General features: G+C 34.2%; 1 protein-coding gene across 2 annotated transcripts; it reads left to right on the top strand.

Annotated features, from left to right (window-relative positions):
- Window positions 1–14,195: 14,195 nt before the first annotated feature.
- On the top strand, window positions 14,196–23,944 carry LOC109221314 (endonuclease V). 2 transcript variants are annotated; one of them, XM_019385789.1, is made up of 9 exons: window positions 14,196–14,528; window positions 14,641–14,920; window positions 15,654–15,716; window positions 20,208–20,247; window positions 21,606–21,670; window positions 21,975–22,088; window positions 22,498–22,626; window positions 22,792–22,864; window positions 23,638–23,944. In XM_019385789.1, the coding sequence occupies exons 1-8, from the start codon at window positions 14,458–14,460 to the stop codon at window positions 22,831–22,833; spliced, it is 804 nt and encodes a 267-aa protein (XP_019241334.1). In that variant the 5' UTR covers window positions 14,196–14,457; the 3' UTR covers window positions 22,834–22,864; window positions 23,638–23,944. The 2 variants fall into 2 exon arrangements, with proteins under 2 accessions (XP_019241334.1, XP_019241333.1); XM_019385788.1 differs by having other exon boundaries at window positions 14,198–14,528; window positions 14,636–14,920.
- Window positions 23,945–24,329: the final 385 nt, after the last annotated feature.

Here is a 24,329-nt window from a genome sequence, read left to right as displayed (position 1 = left end):
CCTTCAATTGATCGATTGGAATCATCCCTTCAGATGAGACAGGGATAGCCTTAGTGGATGTTGCTTGTCTTGGGGGAGAGTCACTCTCTAAAACTTCTGGGAGCTTGCCGGGTGCATGGGTGGATTCTTCTTCCATCAAGATTCCCACCCTGTCCGTTAGCTTGTCAATTCTAGCCTCTTGATTTTGCATGCATTTGGTCAAGTTTGCTAACTGCTACTCCATAGATGAAGTGTTTGTCACCATGGCTTGCATGATTGTCGTGGACGACGGAGAGTAGCATGGATTTTCACACAGATTGATCCTTCATTGGCTCACGCTATGTGGTGTAAGTGGGGAGGATCCATCACTTGAAGCATCATCATCTTCCTTCACAGCAGAGTGCTTGGATCCGGAGAGGTCAAGCAGAGCAAGAGTTTTCTTGATCTTTTCAGCAACATCGCTTCCTCCTTCAGATGCGTTTGTGGAAAATCTTGCTCCTTTTGAGGATGAAGATCCAAAAACAGGGGTTGATGCGGACGGCACTTGGGGTGCAACAGTCTTAAAGAGCTTGCTTTGCTGCTCGTAACTGGTCCGAAGCTTCCAAAGGTAACATTGAGGATGCTTTCCACATCAGCGTAGAACCTGGAGTTAGCAACCTTGGTGGAAATTGAACCGGAGTTGATTTTCTTTGAAGCCATTTCGATGTTCTTGGACTTTGGTGATTGAAAAGTTGAGATGAGAGGTAAAGATCGTCCCACTGGTCTTGCCAGAATTTGTGGACAATAAATTTCGTCGAGAAAATAAAATCAAGACCGAAAATATCGCAACAATCGTAGTATTTTATTTCGAATATTTGAGTCTACAATCTCTACGATTCCTCTGATTCTACTTTTCTAGTATAATTTCAAGGGCCTTTGAGCTTGATCTTGAATTTGATTTATCCGTCGCGAACACTTTGATTGTTGCCACGAATTTTATCACGAACAAGTAGCCTTGATCTTGAACGCTGTGTATTTGATTTGACTTCGTTCTTGATCTTGAATACTTGAATCGTTCTTCGTTCTTGAGCTTGAACTTGATTTCTTGAACTTGAACTTGGTTGCTTGAAGCCTGAAACTTGTAGAGAAATTTGCAGTGTTTGATCCACGAGCTCTCTCTTGCTTCTTGTTATAACTTCTGGTCCCCTTTCTGGGTTATGAAGACCCCTATTTGTAGTTGTGGAAGGGAGGAGTTGTGATAAGAACAAACTCTTTCCGACCAATCATATTGAAGTGTGACATGGCCGCATTTGATTGGCCAGAACATGTCACTTGCACACATGGCGCAATTTCATTGGCCTTTTAGTGTGACTTCGCATGCCTTGTCATTTTGACACGTGGCATGATCCTATTGGCTCTTCCGTTTGACTTGGCGCGCCACGTCATTTGACACGTGGCACCAAACTGGGCCTCTAGGAAGATGACATCTTGGGCTTAATGAAGTGGGATCATCACTTTAGCCCAATTAAATGGGCAAGCCCAATGGATTAAGACATATTTATTTAATCCATATATAGTGGACTTATATAATTAATCCAATTATATTAGCCCATAATATTTATTTGGACTAGCATATTTAAAATATAGTCCATATTATTTTATCAATTTAAATTCGTTAAAATTTTAATGCTTACATATACCACTAAACTTAATGAAATGGCTCATATATGCCACTCATAAAGGGGGAGGGGGTGGGCCGGGAGGGGGCTGGTAAATGATGAAGGATTTAGATAATGCTACGTGGCAAAATCCGGTAATAGTAGGGGTCCTTTAGTGAAACGCTAGTGGCATGAATATGTCCAACTTTTAAATGATAGCATAAATAAGCCATTTATTAAAGTCTGATGGCATATTTGAGCCATTTTCGAATATAAAAAGTATCCCCAATTTAGTTAAACCATATGGCGGTTTGGTACACATATTATTTATAAAAGATTATAATTTAAGGATTATTTATGCAATGATTAATAATAAAAGGATATTTATATGATAATAATGATGAAGAGTTTGTTATCCAAATGTAATTTTTTGTCATTAAATAGTTTGATTTTTGAATCATTGATACATGTAATCTTATTCAACATTATAAAATAATCGTATAAGGATTGAGGATGAAGTGCACAAATAGTCATTTTCAAGATCTTTATTAAGAATAGCCAAAATTTACAATATTTTTAAAGGTTGGTTACCTCATTGTCAAACTTCAAAACCTTCGAGAAGAAGAAGAAGAAGCACCAGGATTGGTTTGAAACTTACCAAAACTGGCTAAAATTATAATAATTTCTAATATTAGATATATTTTAAATCTATATCTATCTATATTATATTAAAAGGAGGATAGTGAAACATCGATATTCTATATCTATATTATATTAAAAGGAGAGTAGTGAAGCATGAGGTTAAGCCAAGTGGCATGGTGAGAAAATGCCACTTGGCAATTTTATGGAATCTATTTGTTGGATTCTAATTGTATAACATTGAAAATAATTATTACTTAATATTCTTTTGGATCTAATTAATAATTGAAGAAAAAAATCTGTTGGGAAAGAAAGATGAAATCAAGCTATCCGTGAACATATATTACCATATCTATGTTATATTATATATAAGTTTATGGTTTCCTTCAAAAAATTATTATTTGATATTTTTTTGTATCTAATTAATAATTAAATTTTTTTTTGGTGGGAATGAAATATAAAAATAGAGCTGTCCTTGAACATATATAACCATATTTGGAGTAATATTACATATGACAAATATTCTATTGAAATATGAAATGCTTTGAGTTAATAAGGGTAAGAAAAAAAGGTATGAAATATTCTGCTGACATAAAAATGGAAAGAAAAAATTCTTTCCAAAAACGTGTTGTGGACCAAAGTCCAAAAATAAGTAAAAGAAAAAGATCATTGTGACATGACAATATATGATTACTCACACAGTCACACTTGCCATACAAAATTACATGATCATCGATTTGTAATACTATTAAGAATTTCTTTTAAGGTAAGCATCCTTTTTCTTAGAAAGAATTAATTAAAATTTTGTTTTGTATCTTATACATTAATTTTAAGTTGAAATAATAATTGTATATTTAGTACAATCTTTGTATCTGACCTTAATTGCGAAGAATATACATTATTATAGGTATCTTTAATTAAATTTTGTGTATAATTCAGTTATGGTAAGTATTCTTTTTTAAGAAAGAAATAATTAAATAAACATTTTGTATCTTACATTTAAATTATATTAAAGGAAATCTTTATTAAAAAAACGAACAAGAGGATAAAGGAAAAATACAAGAAAACTTAAGGTTTGGTGGTTAACAAATTTTAATTAACCAAAAAAAAACGTTGAAAATTAAAAAAAGCCAAAAGCTAAAAAAATGAAAGATACGTATCATTTCTTCAGAACTCACACATACAAATTGATTACACATGCCTTTTCTAGATATTAGGATTTCATATACTTAAAAATTGATTTACTACCATAGTCTTTCTTTAGAAATCTTTATTTAATCAACTTTTGTTTACGGTTGGCTTCTCTACATTGCTTAGGGTTTAGCTTCCACACAAACTTCTGCAAAGTATGGCTCCAAACTATAACTATATCAGCGAAATATCAATGTCCAAAATGAGTTGAAATTTGAAGGTTCGTGTTGTTAGATTATGGCACGTTCCAGACCGCGGGAAACCAGAAAATTCTAATTCAATTGAACTAATTATTCAAGATGAAAAGGTGCATACTCTTTTACATGTTGTTATTTTTTTCGAGTTGTGATGTATTTTCTTCAACTTATGCGCCTTATTAACTTAAATTTCTTTCCAAATTTTTTATTTTAGGGAGATCGGATTCATGCAACTATTGGAAGAGCTGTTATGCGAATTTTCAAAACAAGAATACATGAAATGGAATTGTATGTTATGAAAAACTTTGCGGTTGGACCAAACAATCTGAAAAATAAGACCAGCAAGCATAAATTGAAACTGACATTTTCTCATAGGACGAGTGTGGATGAAATTAGTGACCCACAGTTTAGCTTGAATATCTTCAACTTTAAGCCTTATGAGCATCTCACAAATCAACTTGAGGTTGATGAGAATGAATTATTCGGTAATTTTTTTACCTTTCGCTATTTTTTGTTGGATGTTTTATCACCTTATTTATAACTATTTATTTAAATGTGGCAGATGTCATAGGAGAAGTTATTGGTCATGGTGACGTAGAATCGTACAATCAAGGTGGTAAAACAAGTACCTTTATGAACTTGGATCTTGAGGATCATGAGTACACTTGCAACCATGAATTGAATTAGTTATAGATTCAATTACTATTATTTTCTCATTATTAATTTGTGTATTTTACTGTGACGATCCGACCGGTCGTTTGCCTTTTAGAACTCTGTTCCCCCCAAATAAACTCTCTATGCTTGCTTTAACTAATTTATGACCTGCGGGATGGTTGGTTCGGGATTTGGAAGAGTTTTGATTGAAATATGCACATTTGACTTCTTAGGATTTTCTTAAAAGGCTAAGTTTGACTTTGATCAACATTTTGAGCAAACGGACCCGAATTCGTGTTTTGACGGTTTCGGAGGGTCCGCAAGAAATATGGAACCTGGGCGTATGCCTGGAATCGAATTTCGAGGTCCCTAGCCCGAGTAATGAATTTTTATTAGAAATTGTTAAACTGGAATTCTATGGATTTAAAGAAACTAATTAATGATTGATCACGTTGGTATCGGGCTCGTATGTTGGTTTCGAAGCCCAGTACAGGTCCAATATAACATTTAAGACTTTCCCGCAAAATTTGGTGTCAATCCGAGTAGTTTAAGGGCGTTTTGGCCCGTTAGAGGAAAATTAAGAACTTGAAGTTCATAAGTTTGATTCAATTGGTTTTAGGGAGTGATTCTTAGATTTAACGTTGTTTCGGGCGTTCCGAAGGTTCGAGTAGGTCCGTTTCGTGATTTCAGACTTGTAGGTATGTTCGGGCGGGGCCTGGGAGGCCCGAGCGTCAATCGGATGAGGTTCGAGTGAAGTGGAAATTTTTTAGAAGTGCTGAAGCTGCTGCTTCTGTCATAACCGCACCTGCTGTTGGTGGACGCAGGTGCGAGACCGCAGATGCGGTCCATCTATCGCAGATGCGGCTCAGAGCTGGCCAGGCCAAACCGCAGAAGCGGCTCCCTAGCCGCAGAAGCGGTTCCCTAGCCGCAGAAGCGGCTACGCAGATGCGGCTTCAAGACCGCAGAAGCGGTCCCAGCCCTTTTAGCCAATTTTGCAGGTGCAGTCCGTTCTCGCAGATGCGGTCCCCTGACCGCAGAAGCGAAAACTGTTGGGGCAGTGAGCTTCATTTAATTCGAGCTCCAGCCATTTTTGACCATTTGGCACACGGGTATTGAGCGATTTTGGAGCTCTTGAGAAGGCATCATGAGGTAAGTTCATCCCCCTTATTTCTAAGTTTAACACTCGAGTTTTGGGTAGATTAACACCTAAAGATTTGGAGAAATCAAGGGGTTAGAGCTAGACCTAGGGTTTTAATAAAACTTAGATTTTACCACGAAATTTGTTATGAAATGAACTAGAAATTATATATTATTGATCCTTAGGTTATAGAGAACAACTTCCTTCGAAAAATTTCGGAATCCGGGCACGTGGGCCCGGGGTCGGGTTTTAAGGAACTTGTGATAAGGGTTGGGAAATTGCTTAAATAGCTAGAATACAATCTTGTGAACTTATATTGATTAGTTCCTACCTCATTTAACTAGTTTTGGATCGTTCGGCTCCGAATTGAAGGTTTGGGCTCGTTATTGGCATTGGAAGTGCACTTTGGAGCGAGGTGAGTCTCCTTCTAACCTTGTAAGAGGGAATTGTCCCCATAGGTATAATAATTGAGTAATTTGCTACTAAATGCGGGGGCTACGTACGCACTAGATGATGAGAGTCCGTGCGTAGCTACTACTATGTTAATTGTCCGGGTAGTCTAGGACTCATATCATGTTTTATTGGCGATTGTCTCTATATTTTTCCTGCTAATGTGACCATTTAGGATATGCTAGAGTCAGGGAAAGGAAAATAAGCGAATGTATATACTTGTGGATACTTGTATGAATTTATTTGGAAATAAATGCACACTCATGTGCTTTCTTCATATAAATTGATATTTGTGGATCGGGCCGATCGCCTCGGTAGAAATAGATGCATCTATGGTTCGCGCTATTCGACCCTCTGGCAGTGCACAGTTTAATTTCTGTTGGATCGGGCCGTCGACCTCGGCATAATGTGCTCATGATACCTATGTGAAACTTCATCTATGACTTGTCCTGCTAAATAATTGAAATGTGATTGGTTGACTGCAGAGCTGTTTAGAACATGACTTATTAAGTTATTATCTCTTGCTATACACTGTTGATTTTCTGTGACTCCCATGCATAGCATAAAAACTTATTATATTATTTGACCCTAGTGGTATCAAGTCGACCTCTCATCTCTACTTCTTCGAGATTAGACGGGATACTTAATTGTACATGATCTGAGGCAGGTACATATGGCTATCAGTTTGGTGTGCACCCCTGATTCATAGCTTGAGGCTTCCACGGTGAGCTGCCCCCTTCCTGTGACATTCAGCAGCTTGATGGAGTTTTTTCCTTACTTTTGCTGTCTATTCTATATCAGACAGTAGGATAGTTTTATTATTTTGTACATTCTACTAGTTGCCCATTACTTGTGACACCAGGTCTTGGCACATACGTTAGTAGACTATCATTTTGGGGTTGTATAACTATTTTGTCGTATTATTGTTCATTTCTTATTCGACTTGAGCTTTATAAACTTCTGCACTTATTTTGGGTAAAAGTAAAATTGAGAACTAAAGTACATTTTCCGCGTTGGCTTACCCGATAATGGTGTTGGGCGCCATCACGATCTATTTTTGGAGATGGGTCGTGACATTTACATATAGGAGGAACAATATTTCAGCAATATTTTGGGGAGAATTTGTAGATGAAATCTTGCCCCCACTTGGATGGATCACCCAATCAACATGTCATTGTGGCTATGCAGCTCGTAAAAGCTCATAAATTTCAAGGTACTCAGATCATAATATTTAGATTTGACTTCTATTTGTGTGTGTGTTTTTTTTTAAATTAAAGTTAATTTTATATGTAGGCGAATATTCTGTGCATAATACTTGGCATTCCTCGAAGCTTTGGATTAATCCTGGTCTTCCACAAGTTGCTGTATTTATATTCAGGTTTTTTATATACAATATTAAATTTATGTACAACATAATTTTTTTTAGCATATTTAGAACTAATACAAATTTGGATAAATGCAGATTAGGAAGTGGGCGTGAAGTTAACTTTGAGAGGATTAGTCAAACAACTTATCAACGTAGTTATTCTGTTTCTGAAGAACTGGCTGTTGGAAATGTGGAAGTTAAAAATATTGGAGAATTAATTGATTTCATGTAGGTAAGTAAAATGTATATTAGACAAACCATGACTAACAAATATAGATCTGTCATCTTATAAACCTGTCAGATATATAAATATAAATATCCACATCTGTATTAGTTAAAACCATAAATAATTTTCTTTCCTTACTAAATGATAGAGTTGGAAGAAGATACTACTTTTTCGACCATCAGTCTAAGTGGTATAAATACCGTAAAAGGTTTTGTTTTAGATCCATGGACTTTCTGAAGTTAATGCCTCAATAGAATAGGAAAAGTTAATGTATGTAGTTTCTTATCTCTACTTCATTGTATTTAGTACCGTTTAGGTGCAGACTTTTAGCTTTTTTATTTACGATCAGTTGGCAATATTTTTCACATGATAATTATAACCACGTATAATACCACATGAATGTATTAATTATACGTAATGTAAGTATTGGATTTCTTTTTTACAGGAAGGGCAAATTTGGATTGTTGTTACTGTAGTAAATTTAGAACTTGAAAGGGGATGGTCATATGTAAGGTGCAGAAAATGTTCGAAGAAAGGTGATAAAATTCGAAATAAGTTTTACCGCAAGAAATGTGAATGTGTTGATCATTCTGCTCTGAAAAGGTTTGACCGTAATCTATGCTTAATTAAAGATTATTAGAACATAAATTTAAGTTAAAAAAGGTTTTTAACTAAAAGAAGCTATCAGATACAGGCTTTAGGTTTGAGTAATTGATGACACTGGCTCTATTTCTTTGTTACTTTGGGATCGTGAGGCAACAAAACTCATTGGAAAGTCTACTGATGCCTTGGAAGAAGGTGTAGTAGAGGTATGTTATTTTAGTTCCATTATTTCATAGTTTTTAGCACTTCTAATACTAACATTTTAGACTTCTGGTGCTGCTTATGAGTGTTCTCATCCATTGGAGATTGAAACTATTCTGGATAAAAAATTCATGTTTAAACTAACGGTTAAACCTTCCAACATTGAGGAGAATGATGAAGTTTATACTTTTGTTAAGGTCAGCGACGATGAGGACATTATACAAAAATATAGTCCGTCTTCAGAAGCAGATACCTTTACTGTATGCGATCTTTACTCAAATTCCTCATAATATATATTGAATTGTGAGTATGCTAAAACTTATTATTATTTTGTTAACTTTTCAACTATGATATCAATTTAGTATCCAAATTTCAATAATGAACAAGTCACAAGTGGAGATATGAGAGACAAGGTGATTAATGTATAGTTTCATTAAAGAGCTTCTCATGATACATTGACAATGGTAAATGATTTTCTACTTTTGATTATGTCAACCTTCACTGTTTTGCTTTTGTATGATTCTATGGCTGATAATGAGATGATCTCTCCTAAACGGACCCCTCACAAGAGAACTAGAGATGATGATGGAGCAAATACTGTAGAAGTTGATGATGATGTGGGACAATTATCAAGCAACAGGGTGAAGAGAGTGATTAAAAAGGAGAAAAATCCATGAGCTGTTGCACAAGCTTTAACTGAAATAACTTAGTAGAGTACTTGACTTACTTTTCAGCAGTTAGCTTTGGCTATGAACTAAGTGATTCTTACCAATATTTGGTTATGTCGTTATTTTGAAGTAACTTTACTCTTTATGTTATTGTTTTGAATTCATACTATAAGAGTTAGCTCTTTGTTGCAAAAACATCTTTCACCTTCTAACGAATACACAAGATAGAAGATGTTATTTTCTTGATCAATATCTTCAATCTTGGTAATTATTAACTAATATCGGAAATTTGCCTCAATTTGATGAAACTAAGTGTATTCTGGAAGGTTAGCTCATATCACACTTGAAATACCCGTTGAGTGTGGGAGCTGCATATATATTATATAAGTTGTTGCACTAATTTATTTCCTTAGATCTTCACCCAGCATTCTAGCTAATTGATCCAACAAAGTACCATCTCTGTTTATGAGTTTCAATTTCGAATCATCAATACTTGCACGCTCTTGGGCAGATTTTATGATACATGACCCCATATTATCTCGACTGCTTGAACAAAGAAAAAGGACATGCACTAATGCTAGGGAATCAAGAACAAGTCTCTCAATATCCATCAGCTACAAATACAGTAAAATAAGATATACTCATATCAGTTCAATACATGTTTTCCAGAGGAGTTCTGAGTTTTCACTATCTCACTAAGCGCATTTATGGATTCATGTTGATCATACTTACTATGTCATAGCGGTACATAATTTAAATGTTTCTTATACACAAAGATGCAAAAACCAAAAAAAAAAACAGAGCTTCACAATCTCAAACTATAATAGACAAAGCATGTGGAATGGTAGAAAGAGTAAAAAATTTCAATTACCACAAGTGCCAGACAATAATAAAGAGAGACCCTTAGCAGGAAATCAGTTTATGCATATGCATTGCCTCATATAATTTGATTCTGAATAAGTTAATGTTTGCCATAATTCATGCTCCTTCATCATTGCCTCAATATAGAGAACTTTTGAAAAATACACTGCAATATGTCATGAGCATTTACTAAAAGAATGTTCCCTTAAGCACATGCTTCATATCAAGCAAATTGTATAGCATCATTATTTTTCGTGGAACATTCATATCAAACAAATTGTATAGTATCATTATTTTTTATGGAATATTTATTAGGAGATGGAATGAAAGTTTTACTGGAGTCTTAAAATATTTTTAATGTTTGGTTGTAAAGACGGTATTAACACTAGCATATTAAATTTTACGGTGTAGATCGTTCTTTTTAATTAGCCGCGCATCGCGCGGGTGCTAATACTAGTTATATTAAAAGGAGAGTAGTGAAACATAAGGTTAAGCCAAGTGGCATATTAAAAAATGCCACTTGGCAATTTTAAGACAAAATTTAAATAGATTTTATGAAAAAATCTAATCTATTATATTCTATATCTATATCTATATATTATTATAAGGAAAGTAGTTTGCAATGTAGCTAAGTCAAGTGATAAGTTATTAAATAGCTACTTGACAATTTTAGAACAAAATTCTTAACTATTTGTAATAAATTTTGAATTAATATATGAAACTTTTAATTGAAAAATAAAAGTGTATCGCATCCAAAAGATTAGTACTATATCATCAGAAAGTTCTTAACTATTCTGTTCAATAATATTACCAAGACGTCGTCATATTATATTTTTATGAATAAAATATTAAATGTTAACAAGTTACACTATCCAAAAAAAACCTATATCTATAATATATTAAAAAAAAGATAGTGAAACATTTATATTATTTTAAAAGGAGGATAGTGAAACATAAGGTTAAGCCAAGTGGCATATTAAAAAAATGCCACTTGGTAATTTTAAGACAAAATTTAAATAGATTTTTTTGACAAAATCTAATCTATTATATTCTATATCTATATCTATATATTATTATAAGGAAAATAGTTTGCAATGTAGCTAAGTCAAGTGATAGGTTATTAAATAGCTACTTGAAAATTCTAGAACAAAATTCTTAACCATTTGTAATGAATTTTGAATTAATATATGAAACTTTTAATTGAAAAATAAAAGTGTATCGCATCTAAAGATTAGTACTATATCATCACAAAGTTTTTCACTATTATGTTCAATAATATTACCAAGACGTTGTCATATTACATTTAAAAATTAAATGTTAACAAGTTACACTATCCAAAAAACAATCTATATCAGTATTATATTAAAAGGAGGGTAGTGAAATATAAGGATAAGCCAAGTGGCATATTTAAAAAATGCCGCTTGGCAATTTTAAGACAAAATTCAAATAGATTTTATGACAAAATCTAATCTATTATATTCTATATCTATATATTAAAGTAGTTTGCAATGTAGTTAAGTCAAGTGATAAGTTATTAAATAGCTACTTGACAATTTTAGAACAAAATTCTTAACTATTTGTGCTAAATTATAAATTAATATATGAAACTTTTAATTGGAAAATAAAAGTGTATCGCATCTAAAAGATTAATACTATATCATCATAAAGTTCTTCACTATTCTGTTCAATAATATTACCAAGACGTAGTCATATTACATTTTTATGAATAAAAAATTAAATGTTATTAAGTTACATTATCCAAAAAAAATTGTACTTGTTACTCATATTATATAATAATATATTTATACTTGAGATGAGAAAGTTTTGCTTAAGTATAATAAGAAATGGCATGCATGTGGATAAGGCCACATAACTAAAATCTAATAGATAAAAAAATTTAAAATATTAAATAATATAAGTAAATTAGAGATAATGTGAGGATATTTATACTAATAATTACTTTAGAAAATAAACTAAACTAAGTATACAAACATAAAAATATTATTAATAAATTTAAATAATATAAAATTTTCAAACAATAGTTTAAAAATAAAATAAATTTTTAGTTTAATATCAAAATATTACATATCTATCTATATCATATTTAAAAATAGTAGTGGATAAGAATATTAAATAAAGTGTAAAATTAATTTAAAAAAATTACATGAAAATGTGATAATATTACATATTAGATAACATTATAGCAAAAGTAATAAAAATAATTAAAATTCAAAAAAAAACAATATTAAAAATTAAAGGAAATAGCTATTTGGACTTGAGATTAGAAAATTCTTAAAGTTATGATGAGAACGTTTAAAATATGGATATGAGCACAAAATTGAAGTCTTGATAGATAAAGAAAAATAAAAATTTGATACTAGATAAAGAAAAATAAAAATTTGATACCAAACTAAATATTTAAATATACTAATTAAATATCTCGTGTAGGCAATTTTATAAATGAAAATTAAAAGCTAAATTTGTATCTTGAAACTAAAAGAGAAAGAAAATTTAATTGTACGTAATACTAAAAATAATTATTAGAAAGTTCAATAGATTTGTAATATTATAAAGGAACTTATGTATTAATTTTTAGACTAATTCAAAGTTATATCTTAAAATAAAATGTGATATTAATTTGAGTATAGATCAAAAAATTTGTGTAAAAAGCTAATCAAAATTTCTTAGTAGGGAGGAGAATGTATAAAGAGGAAAATAGAGATAGTGCGATGATACTTATATTTTAAATGTATTTAAAATATATAAATTAAATTATTAAACAATAGTCAAAAATATTATTGACAGATTTTAAATGATGAAAGAGTTCCGAATAAGAGAATAATATTGTAAAAATATATTAAATTTTAATAATACAAAAATTATATTTATTGATGATTATTAATAGGGTAATAAGTAAGAAATTAGATCAATTTATAAGCTAATAAAAGATCACATTACAGTATAATAATATTAACTAATAAATAATGCAATAACTATGGGCAAAGAATAAAAAATTTATGTCTAAAAATGTAGAGGGATAAGACTTAATTGAATTTGAGATGAAAAATAAAGTGGTAGTAAATTTGCTAAAATAATATGATTTAATATGCTCAAACAAGACAGATACCAACGTTATATGTTGAGTATTCTTTAATATTAACCGTAAAATAAAATACAAGTACCAATTAAGGGGTTGGGTTAAAACAGGATAAAAAAAAAACAAGTTATCCACTATGAGATTTGAGAAATGGTTTCATGTCCTGCTTCTTATTTAATATCTAATAATTATTTATAATTTATATATAGAAGGTTTAATTTTAAGGTTATTGCACAAAATCCAAATAACCCAAATCATATTTTGACATAGTTTGTGATCGCGCGGGTACTAATAGTAGTATGATGCTAAAAGAGGCTACATAGTTGTGATGTGGTCACTTTTCGGCCCCTGACTTTGAAAAACAATAACAGCTTGTTCGGATGGTTGTTACCTATTGTATTGTATCGTATTGTTACTTTAAATACAATGTTTGTTTTGATTGTTACTTAAATTTTATTATATCGTATCATTAAATCCGTCGTTACGTAACGATGATATGTGCCACTTTATGTAACAACTGATTTGGTGTGGGCACGTCGTTTCCTTGTGTTTTTCTCTCAATCTCACCCTTCATTATTATTAAATAATTTTATTTTATCATTTACCCTACCTTTTTATATACCGTATCATAATTTTTCTTTATAACATTGCAAGTTTATTCATCATATCACAGGTGCGTGATACCATGAAACGAGCCAAAACGACACAATCCATCCAAACATTGTATTCATCAAACGATACAGTACAATACAATACAATACGATATGATACATTATGAAACGATACGTAACAACCATCCAAACAAACTGTAAATGTCCTGCAGTTTCAGATTTCACGATTAAGAGCCCGTTTGGACATAAGAAATTTTTCTCTTTTTTTTTTCCAAAAATTTTCACTATTTTCCGAAATCAACGTTTGTTCGTAAAATTTTCAATTTTCACTTGAAGATGCATTTTAGAAATTTTTAAAAATTTTAAAAACTCCAAAATGCTGTTTTTCAAAATTTTCACTCAAATAACTCATAAAACTTCAAAAACAACCCAAAATTATATTCATGTCCAAATACAATTCTTTTAAATTTCACTTGAAAATTTTTTTCATCCTATTTTGACATTTTACTATTCTTATGTCCAAACGCCCACTTAATACGGGTATACTGTCAAACCAAATTTCCTGTTTGGTTGTACTTATGCAATAGTTTATTTTTTCTGATATGGCCAAAATACACTATATTATCATATAAGGAAATTTTATGCAGAGATTTATTATTCCAATATGATTAACCAAACGACCCAACATTTTCATTTTTTTTGGTTTCCAATCCATTGTGTGCATGTCTGTATTGGAGCCCCATTATATTGGGATTTGCGCCGCTAGGGCCGCTCTGTACCAAAGATTTTTTTATACCGGAACTCGTACCGAAAACCACTGGTTAACGGAAGAGGAGTGTCAGCACCACATCATTTGGTGCTACCCAACATTCAACGGAAATGTCTTATTTGGTGCATATCTCACGGGCTGAGCTAGAAATTGTGGAAAAGTTATGAACGATGACAAGGAAGCCACTTCTTCAGAGCGTAATTGCTCTACTGAATTTCAGAGTCCACAACAAATGGATTGGGTATATACCAATTTTCAATCCCCTCCTCCTTCCTTTATTGTGCTTCTGTAATCTAATTTGCACAAGTAAACTTTGAACCTTTTACAACTTGGTACTGTTTTAATCAGATCAGGATTCAAGATTCTCTGAAGAGACAATTAATCACTGAAGATGATTTCAAATGGAGATTACCATCCACAATGATGAATGAAAGAGAAAAAGAAGGAAGTAATTGTGAAATATTGCTGAAGTATGTTGGTGGGGTTGACTTGAGTTTCTCAAAAGAAGACTCATCGATTGCCTGTGGTACACTTGTTGTTTTGGACTTTCAGACCCTCAAAGTTGTTTATGAAGATTCTTCTATTGTTAGACTTCACATTCCATATCTTCCTGGCTTCCTTGCTTTCAGAGAGGTCTCCTACATGTATCTTTAGTCAATATATAATATAGTCCTAATTTGTTTGACACTTTTCTTTTTGTTCATCAAGAAAGATTAGCACATTTCTATATTTGGAAACTAGTTAATTTTGCATTCTCATTTTGCCATTGATATGACTTGCTGTAGGTTCTACCGGATGTAAAAACTATGGTTTGGTACAAGGGTACTTTTGATATATTATCCATTTTTGGCTTAAGTGTAAAGTTCCATATTTTTCATTAAACTCATGTCTAGTCAAACAATTCCAGACAAATTGGCACAGAGGGAGGGAGTATGTCTTATTGATTGTTTATTTCTGCAGTGAGTTCCCATTTTAACTTATCAGTTTGCTAAAACTTTGGAACATATAAGCCCCCAGTTTGGTCTAGTGTAAGAGCGTAACAAGTGATGTGTTCGTTAGGCGCAAGTCACAATTCAAACCCTGCCGCAGACAAAAACCTGATACTTAATCCATTGAGTTTCAAACCGTGCGCCACTGACCTTGGAGATTTCTTGATTATCAAAAAATATAATAAATTCAAACATATAGTGGTGATCTTCATTGAAATTGTTAAAAAGAAGAACATGATTAGATTTGGTAGGATGTTGTTTTTATGTTTGTTGTGAGAGACTAATCTTGGAATCTTACTTATATTAATTATACAAACTCAACATTCTTGTGAGTAATGTGAACTAACCTGGTATATTTGCCCAACTGATTCTTTTAGGCCCCTGTACTCCTGGAGCTTTTGGATAAAATGAAGAAAAATGCTCATCCTTTTTACCCGCAGGTGAATGTTGATGAATTTCCTCCACTCTTCCCCTCTCTCCCTGCTTATTTCTCATTCCGTCAATGGTGCAAATTTTGTTCTAAAGTCAATATACTGACTCAAACCAGCTAAATGTTATGATACAAGTGTTGTTTTTCACATTAAGCTTACTCTAAGTTTGTTATCTACCAAGTAAAAGAAACATTGAAGCTATAGTTCTGTTCGAGAAAGGCATTGAATTGGATTTTGGCTGGTTAAACCAAATCTTGCACCTTCCTTGTACCGTTAGTACTCTACTCCACACCCAACCTGCTCCTGATTATAGGCAGGAATTCCAACATCAACCTCTACCTCAAAATAGTGACCTTTCTACTTCTATCCTACCTTCTATTATTTACTCAAGAGGAAAAAAGGAGAGGGTGAAAAAGGCTAAGAGATATTACCTGCTAATGCCTAATTAATAGTCAGTAGTTGTAGAAGATTTTGTTCCTAACTTGCTGGAACTGTCGAGTTCTACAAACGAAAGCCTCATGGTTCCTATTTAAATCAAATAATGGGCAGCATAAGATGACTAAAAACATCTATGCAAGTAGTAGTTTCATTAATTACTTAAGGGGCAATTTTCTCATGTGAGTTAGACTTCCAATGAATATGCAGCCAGGAAAGTGTTTATGCTACAAAATGTGTTGCCTACTGGTAATTCTAATTCTATTTCCTCCCTTCCTTCTCTTTTGTACATAGTCCCCTCGTAGGTTCAATATACATTATTGAGTTGGATAGGGATTCTTCCCCTACCATGTGCAGTGATGAAGCTAGAATCTTATGCCTTTTCCTGCATCTGAAATTCTGAATTTTGAGAAAGTTGATAGAAACTTGTTACCCGAGAAATGTGAAAAGAATGAAATAAATCTAAAAGAAATAAATTTTTCGTTGTATGCGGGGAAAAGAGGCCTAAAGTTAGAATAAAGTTACTAGTTTGGATTTCCCTCAAATCGTTCAGCCTCTTTGGAACCAAAATTGTAAGAAAGTTTTCTTACAGCATAATGATTTCTCAGGTTTCTTGCTAACTAAACAAAAGGAAAGTGCAGGAAAGTTTACTTCTTATCCCAAAAAATAAAATGCAGGAGAGTTTACTTCCTACCCCCCCCCCCCCCCCCCCGCTTTTCCTTTATTTTCTTGTCAGTCAAGTTCACTCTTGGTGATTGATATAATTGCTGTGCGTTGGTTTTCATTATTCTTGGCGAATAATTCATTCATGCCTTGAATTAAGAATCCTGTGGTTATCTGTCAGGACCCAGATTTTTCCACCATCGGACGTCGTGATGGCGCCTACTAACGGAGCTAGGCCAGCCATACATTAAACATTCGCTATTCAACCTCAACAATTTAATATACTAACAACAGTTAAAGAAATGCGGAAGACTTTAAGTTTAACAAAAAGATATAAAAATGCGGAAGTTTGAAACACATCCCTACCCAAAATCTGGTGTCACTAGCTCACGGACTACTATAGAATACTACAACAAGTCTGAATGAAAGAAATACACATGTCTGTTTCGGTACAATGAAAACAAACTGAAATAAGGAAAGGGACTCCGGCCTGCGAACGCCAGCTAGGCTACCTCGAGAGTCCCTGGACTGAAGATAGCTCCCGGATAAGAATCCTACTGCTGCTGTCCAAAAGCTGCTCCGGGATCTGTGCACAAAGAAATGCACAGAGTGTAGCATCAGCACAACCGACCCCATGTGCTGGTAAGTGTCTGGCCTATCCCCGGCGAAGTGGTGACGAGGCTAGATAGGACTACCAAACCAACCTGTACAATTTTTATATACAAATATGCAACAAAAGGAAAGAAAATACCGAAACTAAACAGTTAAAAGGGAGAGAAACATGCTATGGGGAGAGTACAATTTGGATATAAAGTTCATCAGCGTAATTAAGAAACATGGCACAACAATAATTATCAAAGAATAAGAAATTCAATAGTTGCACGGCATCACCCTTCGTGCTTTTACTCTCAATCTCACCGAAAGCAATCAAATAAAATGCACGGCATCACCCTTCGTGCTTTCCCTCACATAGCTCTCATCTCATGGCACGGAATGACCCTTCGTGCAAATATAATCAAATCAGAGCACGGAATGTACCTTCGTGCATAAATAGTCAAAACATAGCACGGAATGACCCTTCGTGCAAATATAATCAAGAATAGCACGGAATGACCCTTCGTGCAATTTGACTCTTCCTCACCCAAATAACAGTCACAACCAAACGGGCAAGAGGAATAAACAAGTAATATGAACTATCCCGGCAAGGGAATAACACAAATAACAACCAAGTCCCGGCAAGGGAACAATAACAATATCTTTCACAACCCGGCAAGGGCAATACTCACTGTAATCAAACCATCCCGGCAAGGGATTAATCACAACTCTTTTCAATGCGTTCATCTTTTACTCAATGGTATTTATCACTCGAGCAAATGCTCCAAAATATTAATATTTCACAACTTATCCTCAAACTCTTCACATTTGCAAAAAAACATGTTGTAGCTTAGAAGAGTTCCAAATTATCTCAAAAACAAGTACAAACAAAGACCCACGGTCATGCTAGACTCCGGTGTATAGACACTCGTCACCACGCCTATACACCGTACTCAACATTTAACAATTAGCAAACAACACCCTAATCCTATTCCCTCAAGCCAAAGTTAGATCAAACACTTACCTCGGTCCGAAAATAGCAATCAAGCCTCTAACACCGCCTTCCCTCTAGAATTCGACTCCGAAACAATGATATCTAATCATAATTAATTCAATAATATCAAATGAGGCTCAACAACATAATCCCATAGCCTAGAAATGAATTTCCTACCATTCTTCCAAAAATAGCAAAATCCGACACCGGGCCCACATGGTCCAAACTCGAGGCTCGGACCAAATTCCAATCACCCATAACCCCACGAGTTCAAATATATAATTTGTTTCAAGATCCGACCCCAAATTGAGGTTGAATCGCCCAAAATTTTCAAAAACCTAACTCTAACCAAAAGCCCTAATTTCTACCTTGATTACATGTTTTTAGGCCTAGGAATTTGATAAATGATGATAGAAAATGAAGAAAACGAGTTAGGTAATACTTACCCAAGAAACTTTGGTGAAGAAAAGCTCTAAAGATCGCCTATGGGCTGTGGAGAAGGTGAGTTCGTGTGAAAAATGGACTAAATCCCGAAGCTACTGTTTCTGTAATTTAAAAATAACTGGGCAGAAAATTGCTCAATGCGATCACGAAGCAAGTCATGCGATCGCATAGGGATATGAAGGTTGTCCATTGCGATCGCAGAAAGGGCAATGCGGTCGCATAGAAGAAATAGGTCGGGCATCGGGCATCGCGATCGCGAACGGGACTATGCGATCGCGTAGAGGAAAAATGAAGGGCTTCTCAACTTAACACTATGCGATCGCAGAATGATCTACGCGATCGCATACAACAAAATAAACTCCTGAACAAGTTACACTATGCGATCGCGGACAAAGCTATGCGATCGCATAGAACAAACAGCTGGACAACAGCAGACAGCAGATCTGACCAAACACATCCGAATCACACCCGAGCCCTCGGGGCTCCTAACCAAACACATGGACTAACTCAACAACATCCTACGAACTTGCTCGAGCGATCAAATCGCTAAAATAACATCAAAATCAAAGAATCAACCCCCAAAACTCATAATTTTCATTTCAAAGTTCATAAACCTTCAACTTCAGCTATTTAGGTCCGAAACACGTCAAACGACGTCCGATTTCGACCAAATTTCACAGGAAGCGCTTAACGCATATTTAAGACCTGTACCGGGCGTCGGAACCAAAATACGAGCCCGATACCTATATTTTCTAACTCATTTTTCATTTCTATTTTTCCTTATTAATTTCAGAAAACAATTTATCAGAAAAATTCTTTTACCGGGGTTCTGGACCTCGGATTTCGACTCCGGACACATGCCCGAGTCCCATATTTTTCTACGGACCTCCCGGGACCGTCACATCACGGGTCCGGGTCCATTTACCTAAAATGTTGACCAAAGTCAACTATATCAATATTAATATCATAATTCACCAAATTTGTCACAGAATTCATATATTTTAACATAAAAATTTTCCGGCTTCGCGCCCGGAGTGCGCACGCAAATCGAGGCAACCAAAAGTGAGGTTTCCAAGGCCTAGGAAGCGCGGAAAAAGGGAGAACCACGGTGATGACCCTTTGGGTCGTCACATTATCTTTCAGTCATCTTTTATTAAATTTGATTAGTTAGAGGATTTTTGATTATTTCATGCTTCCCCTTCCACCTTCAGGCTTCAAATGGTAAAACTTTTGAAAGTAGTGGTGAGATCTAGGATGTATTGGTACCACAGCTTCCTGACCCCTTCCTCCCCCACCACTGGCATTTGTTTTGTTGAGCTGGCTACTAAAAAAGTTAATACCTGACATCTATTTAATGCTTATGTTAACAGCTACTGATGGTTGATGGCAATGGATTGCTTCATCCTCGAGGCAAGTTTCGTTGTTATTTCAAGCTGGAAAAAAGAGAATTCCTAAGTGTTGCAGATTGTTTATGATGACTCATCATTAGAAGATACCATATTCGCTCCATTTTTCGTGTATAAGATACTCAGAAACATTAAAAATATCGTCCTTTATCATGATCACATCTAGCATCATATTCTTCATCTTTGCATTTTATAGCCAAATTTGTGTCAATTTTCCAACAATTTATTCCTAAAACCCACTTTAAGAAAAATGTATAACTAATTGGACTTGCTTAGGTAATTTGATACACACGGAGTTTTCCATCTCTCTGTACTTTTTTGGCTATCTTGTAGGCTCGTTACACATATTGGCTAGTTGGTTCTCAGTTAATAAATCAGGGAATAATTATTCTCTTTGGATATTTCTCTATTTTAGATCTGGTTTTTTGTATATGTGCGGCTAATGCATTCTTCAAAGAAAAGAGACTAGGAATTAATTTGCTCTCCACTTAATTTATTACTGTGACTGTTTTGATCATTCTTTAAGGCTTTCACTCACATGTAGAGATCAATGCACTAAACCTGTGGCATTAAGTTGACTCTGCGGTCTTTGTATTATCAATAGGAGATGATTAATGACAATCATAATCTTCTTGAACCTGATGATAATTTGACTGGATTGAAGAAGGCAATCATATGCTGGTGCTAAGAGTACCTTTTTTAGGTAAATTAAACTCAGTAAAGGACTAGATGCATTTTCCAGATAATAATTTGAATTATAGTTCATAATGGCGTTTCAGACAAGTTGCAGTCTTATGAAGGACAGGATGCAATAGAAACTAAGTGATTCTTGCACATCTTTTATACATGTAATAGATTGAAAATGCACGAGATCAACTATAACTTGATCAAGAAAGTCATAAATAAGTGTTCAAACAAGATGGTATAACTGTATAAGTACTCTCATGTTTCAAAAAGGAATTTAAGTAGTTTCCCGGCATTCTGAATCTAGTTGACAAGGTCTGAACTGTTTGAACCCTACTCCTGCCATAGCTTTGTACAGATATTTCAGCTTTAGTTATCCTCTTGCGTGATTTTATTTTTAATTCAGCTCTTGTTCGATGCTAATTGGCTTTTAAACAGCTGTTAAAGAAATTTAATAAGAGAACTAGTGAGTTTGACTTTACTGATTAGTTCATCTATGATTGGCTTTTGTATCACTGACTGTTCAACTTGGAAGTTTGGCATATTTGAGTTCATATGGACATGAATCAACTGGTGACTGAGTATGCAGATAGGGATTCCTCCTGTTTTCATTGTTCCAACAGTACTTTTCACACTTATTTTTGCTAAAGCCTCTGCAACCCCAATTATCTTCTGCAGGATTTGGTTTGGCTTGTCATATTGGTGTCTTAGCTGATCTTCCTACTGTTGGAGTGGGAAAGAATGTAAGTTTAAACTTCTTTGTCCACTTGAAGTTCATCGAAAATCTGCATAGATTCAGTCCACATATGCTTTTGTTAGTTCCCTCTTCTTGCCCGGGGATTCAGAAATAATCAACTGACATTTACTCTATGTGGAATACTTAACTGGCAAATATCTCCTAGTATTCTTCCCGTTGACTTGTTTATATAATTTTCACTTCTTATTGATACTTAAACTTAGCTCAAAGCTATTGCATTATTTTTGTATAATTAGTTGCATCATTTGTGCACTGGTTTATAGATATTTTCTGTTCTTTTCTGTTTCCAGTTGCACCATGTGGATGGTCTTACAGAATCTAGGGTAAGAGAAATCCTTCGAGCAGCGGACTCTCCTGAAAATGTCTTACCCCTAATTGGGGACTCTGGATGTACCTGGGGAGCGGTAAGGAGTTAGTTAATTATTTTGTGTCCATGAAGTAATACAATTATGGTGTAAATTGTAATGTTCAATTATTTTCTAATGAATGCTTCCATTAATCGCTCTTCAGAAAAGGTGTGGATTTTGGAGGCCTTTTATTTTCTAACTAGCAACTACACATTATACTTAATGGTTCCAGTATGTTGTATTGGTTTTCTGGTTGATATTCTGTGACATATTAAGTTATAATCTTACTACACACAGAAGATTATGATATGCTGGTCTCACGGGACACGTAAAATTCTCTTTTAACTACTAGTTCCAGAAATCACAAGGTCCAACTTTGGGTTGAGTCAACTACTTGTGAGCTTTTACCGTAGTATTTCATCACAAGGTCCAAATTAGGTGCAAGTTGATAAAAATCTTTATGCAGGCAATGCAATCATCTCACGGCTCTTTGAAGCCCATATTCATTTCAGTTGGTCATCGTGTATCTCTTGCCACTGCAATTGAAACTGTGAAGATGACTTGCAGATTTCGTGTTCCAGAGCCCATCCGACAGGTAGGTCCAAGAAGTTTGAAAAGAAGCACATGCATTGTTGTCAACATTGTTCCATCTATGGGCAGTGAAGGAGTTGATAGGGACTTGACACTATTTCTTCTATTTGTGCTAATTGGTTTGTGAATTTACATATTATATAACTCAACTTTTACTTCTGATGTGTAGGCTGATATAAGATCAAGGGAGCGGCTGAGGAACCATCAATAATTATGTCCATACTTGTTTCTCTATTTATTTGGTAGGTTTTCATATGATTAGAGTGCTGATAATATCATACCATATTTAATAGGATGCTAAAATGCTATTAAAGGTTGAGTTCAAGAGTTGAAGTAAATAACCAGTTTTCGGACTGGTAACTGAAAAATAGCCAGCGTTTGCAAAGTCATTGAAAAATAGCCACTATTTTGCTGCAACTGGAGATTGATGCACCTGTGTATGAACTTCCAGCATGTTATGCTGGAACTCCATCACACGGAAAGTTACAGCATAATATAATGGAGTTTAAAGCACCTGTGTATAAACTTCTAGCATATTACGCTGGACCAGTATATTATGCTGGAACTCCGGTATATTATGCTGGAATATTTTCCAGATTTTGAACAGTGTTTTCGTTCAGATTTATCTTTACATGAAAAATGGCTAAATTTCGATTACTTTTGAAAGTGTGTCTATTTTTCAATTACCACTTGTAAATCTGGCTATTTTTGAATTTCTTCCCCTTTGTTGGGTTAAAGTAGTATAGTTCTATTATTTTACGTGGACTTCTTATATGTGTACAAGTGTCTGGTACATGTTGGTCTTGTTTGTGCTAAGTTTTAGTTTATTTTGAAGGATCTACATGTATGTTGCCTTTGTTGCATAAACAGTAAATTGCTATAGGATAATTTTTTGAGAACTCTTTATATGATAGAGATTGAGAACTTCCTTCTTCTAGATCTGCAGATATTGTATCTTAAAACTTGTCCAAACATGGTCCAGTCAAGCTCTTACTTTGGTTTGTGTGTTATACAGGATGATTATGCTTCCATCTTTAAGTTGGAACTTCAATTGGGCCACGATTAAAGTGTCATTTTCGTGATGTCTTATGTGTAGACTGTAGTGCTCCGTTGTTGATACCGTGTAATGCTCGACTGAACGAGAACTGCACTTATATATATAGGGGAAATGAAGAAGAGGAGAAGGGAAAGAGCATTAGATTCTGAGTGAAGAAAACAAAGTGAAAAAGCATTAGCATAATATCCATACAGATACTATTTTCCATTTCATCTTTTCTTTAGCATTTTGTTGACCTTTTAGAAGTTACCTTACCCCCCCCCCCCCCCCCTCTCTTTCACTCATTTGGTAAACGTGTGTACACAATTGGTATGATAACACGTAATAGTGATAGCTGTGCTTCTCTCTGATTCCTGTTACCGAAAACATTAAGGTTCAAACAATGGTCTGATGCTTTTTGATATATTCTTTTGTCGTCCATCCATTGGTGGATTCATTAGTAACAAGAAATGAAGGTCTCCATCTTATGTTTGACAAGGGTCAGTTCAAGTGATCCAAAAATAGTCATAGTTTACACTGTCTACTTTACTCCAAATCACATATAGTTTATCATACTTCGCCTTGGATATAATTTTTAATATTTCATAAAATGAAATACTGAAACTTCTTATAATAGAAATTTCACACAGGTATAATCTGGTTCTCTTAAA

The sequence above is a fragment of the Nicotiana attenuata genome, unplaced genomic scaffold (genome assembly GCF_001879085.1).
Source record: "Nicotiana attenuata strain UT unplaced genomic scaffold, NIATTr2, whole genome shotgun sequence".
Taxonomy (NCBI): domain Eukaryota; kingdom Viridiplantae; phylum Streptophyta; class Magnoliopsida; order Solanales; family Solanaceae; genus Nicotiana; species Nicotiana attenuata.
Note: the sequence above shows the minus strand (reverse complement) of the source record. Positions and strands in the feature narration are given on the sequence as shown.

Bases quoted from the DNA above. Each gene is read 5' to 3' on its own strand.
- LOC109221314 (XM_019385788.1), top strand. From the start codon at position 14,451: ATGAACGATGACAAGGAAGCCACTTCTTCAGAGCGTAATTGCTCTACT. The intron at 20,248-21,605 runs GCAAGTTTCGTT...TATCTTCTGCAG, and splicing joins TGGATTGCTTCATCCTCGAG to GATTTGGTTTGGCTTGTCAT. The intron at 21,671-21,974 runs GTAAGTTTAAAC...TTCTGTTTCCAG, and splicing joins CTGTTGGAGTGGGAAAGAAT to TTGCACCATGTGGATGGTCT.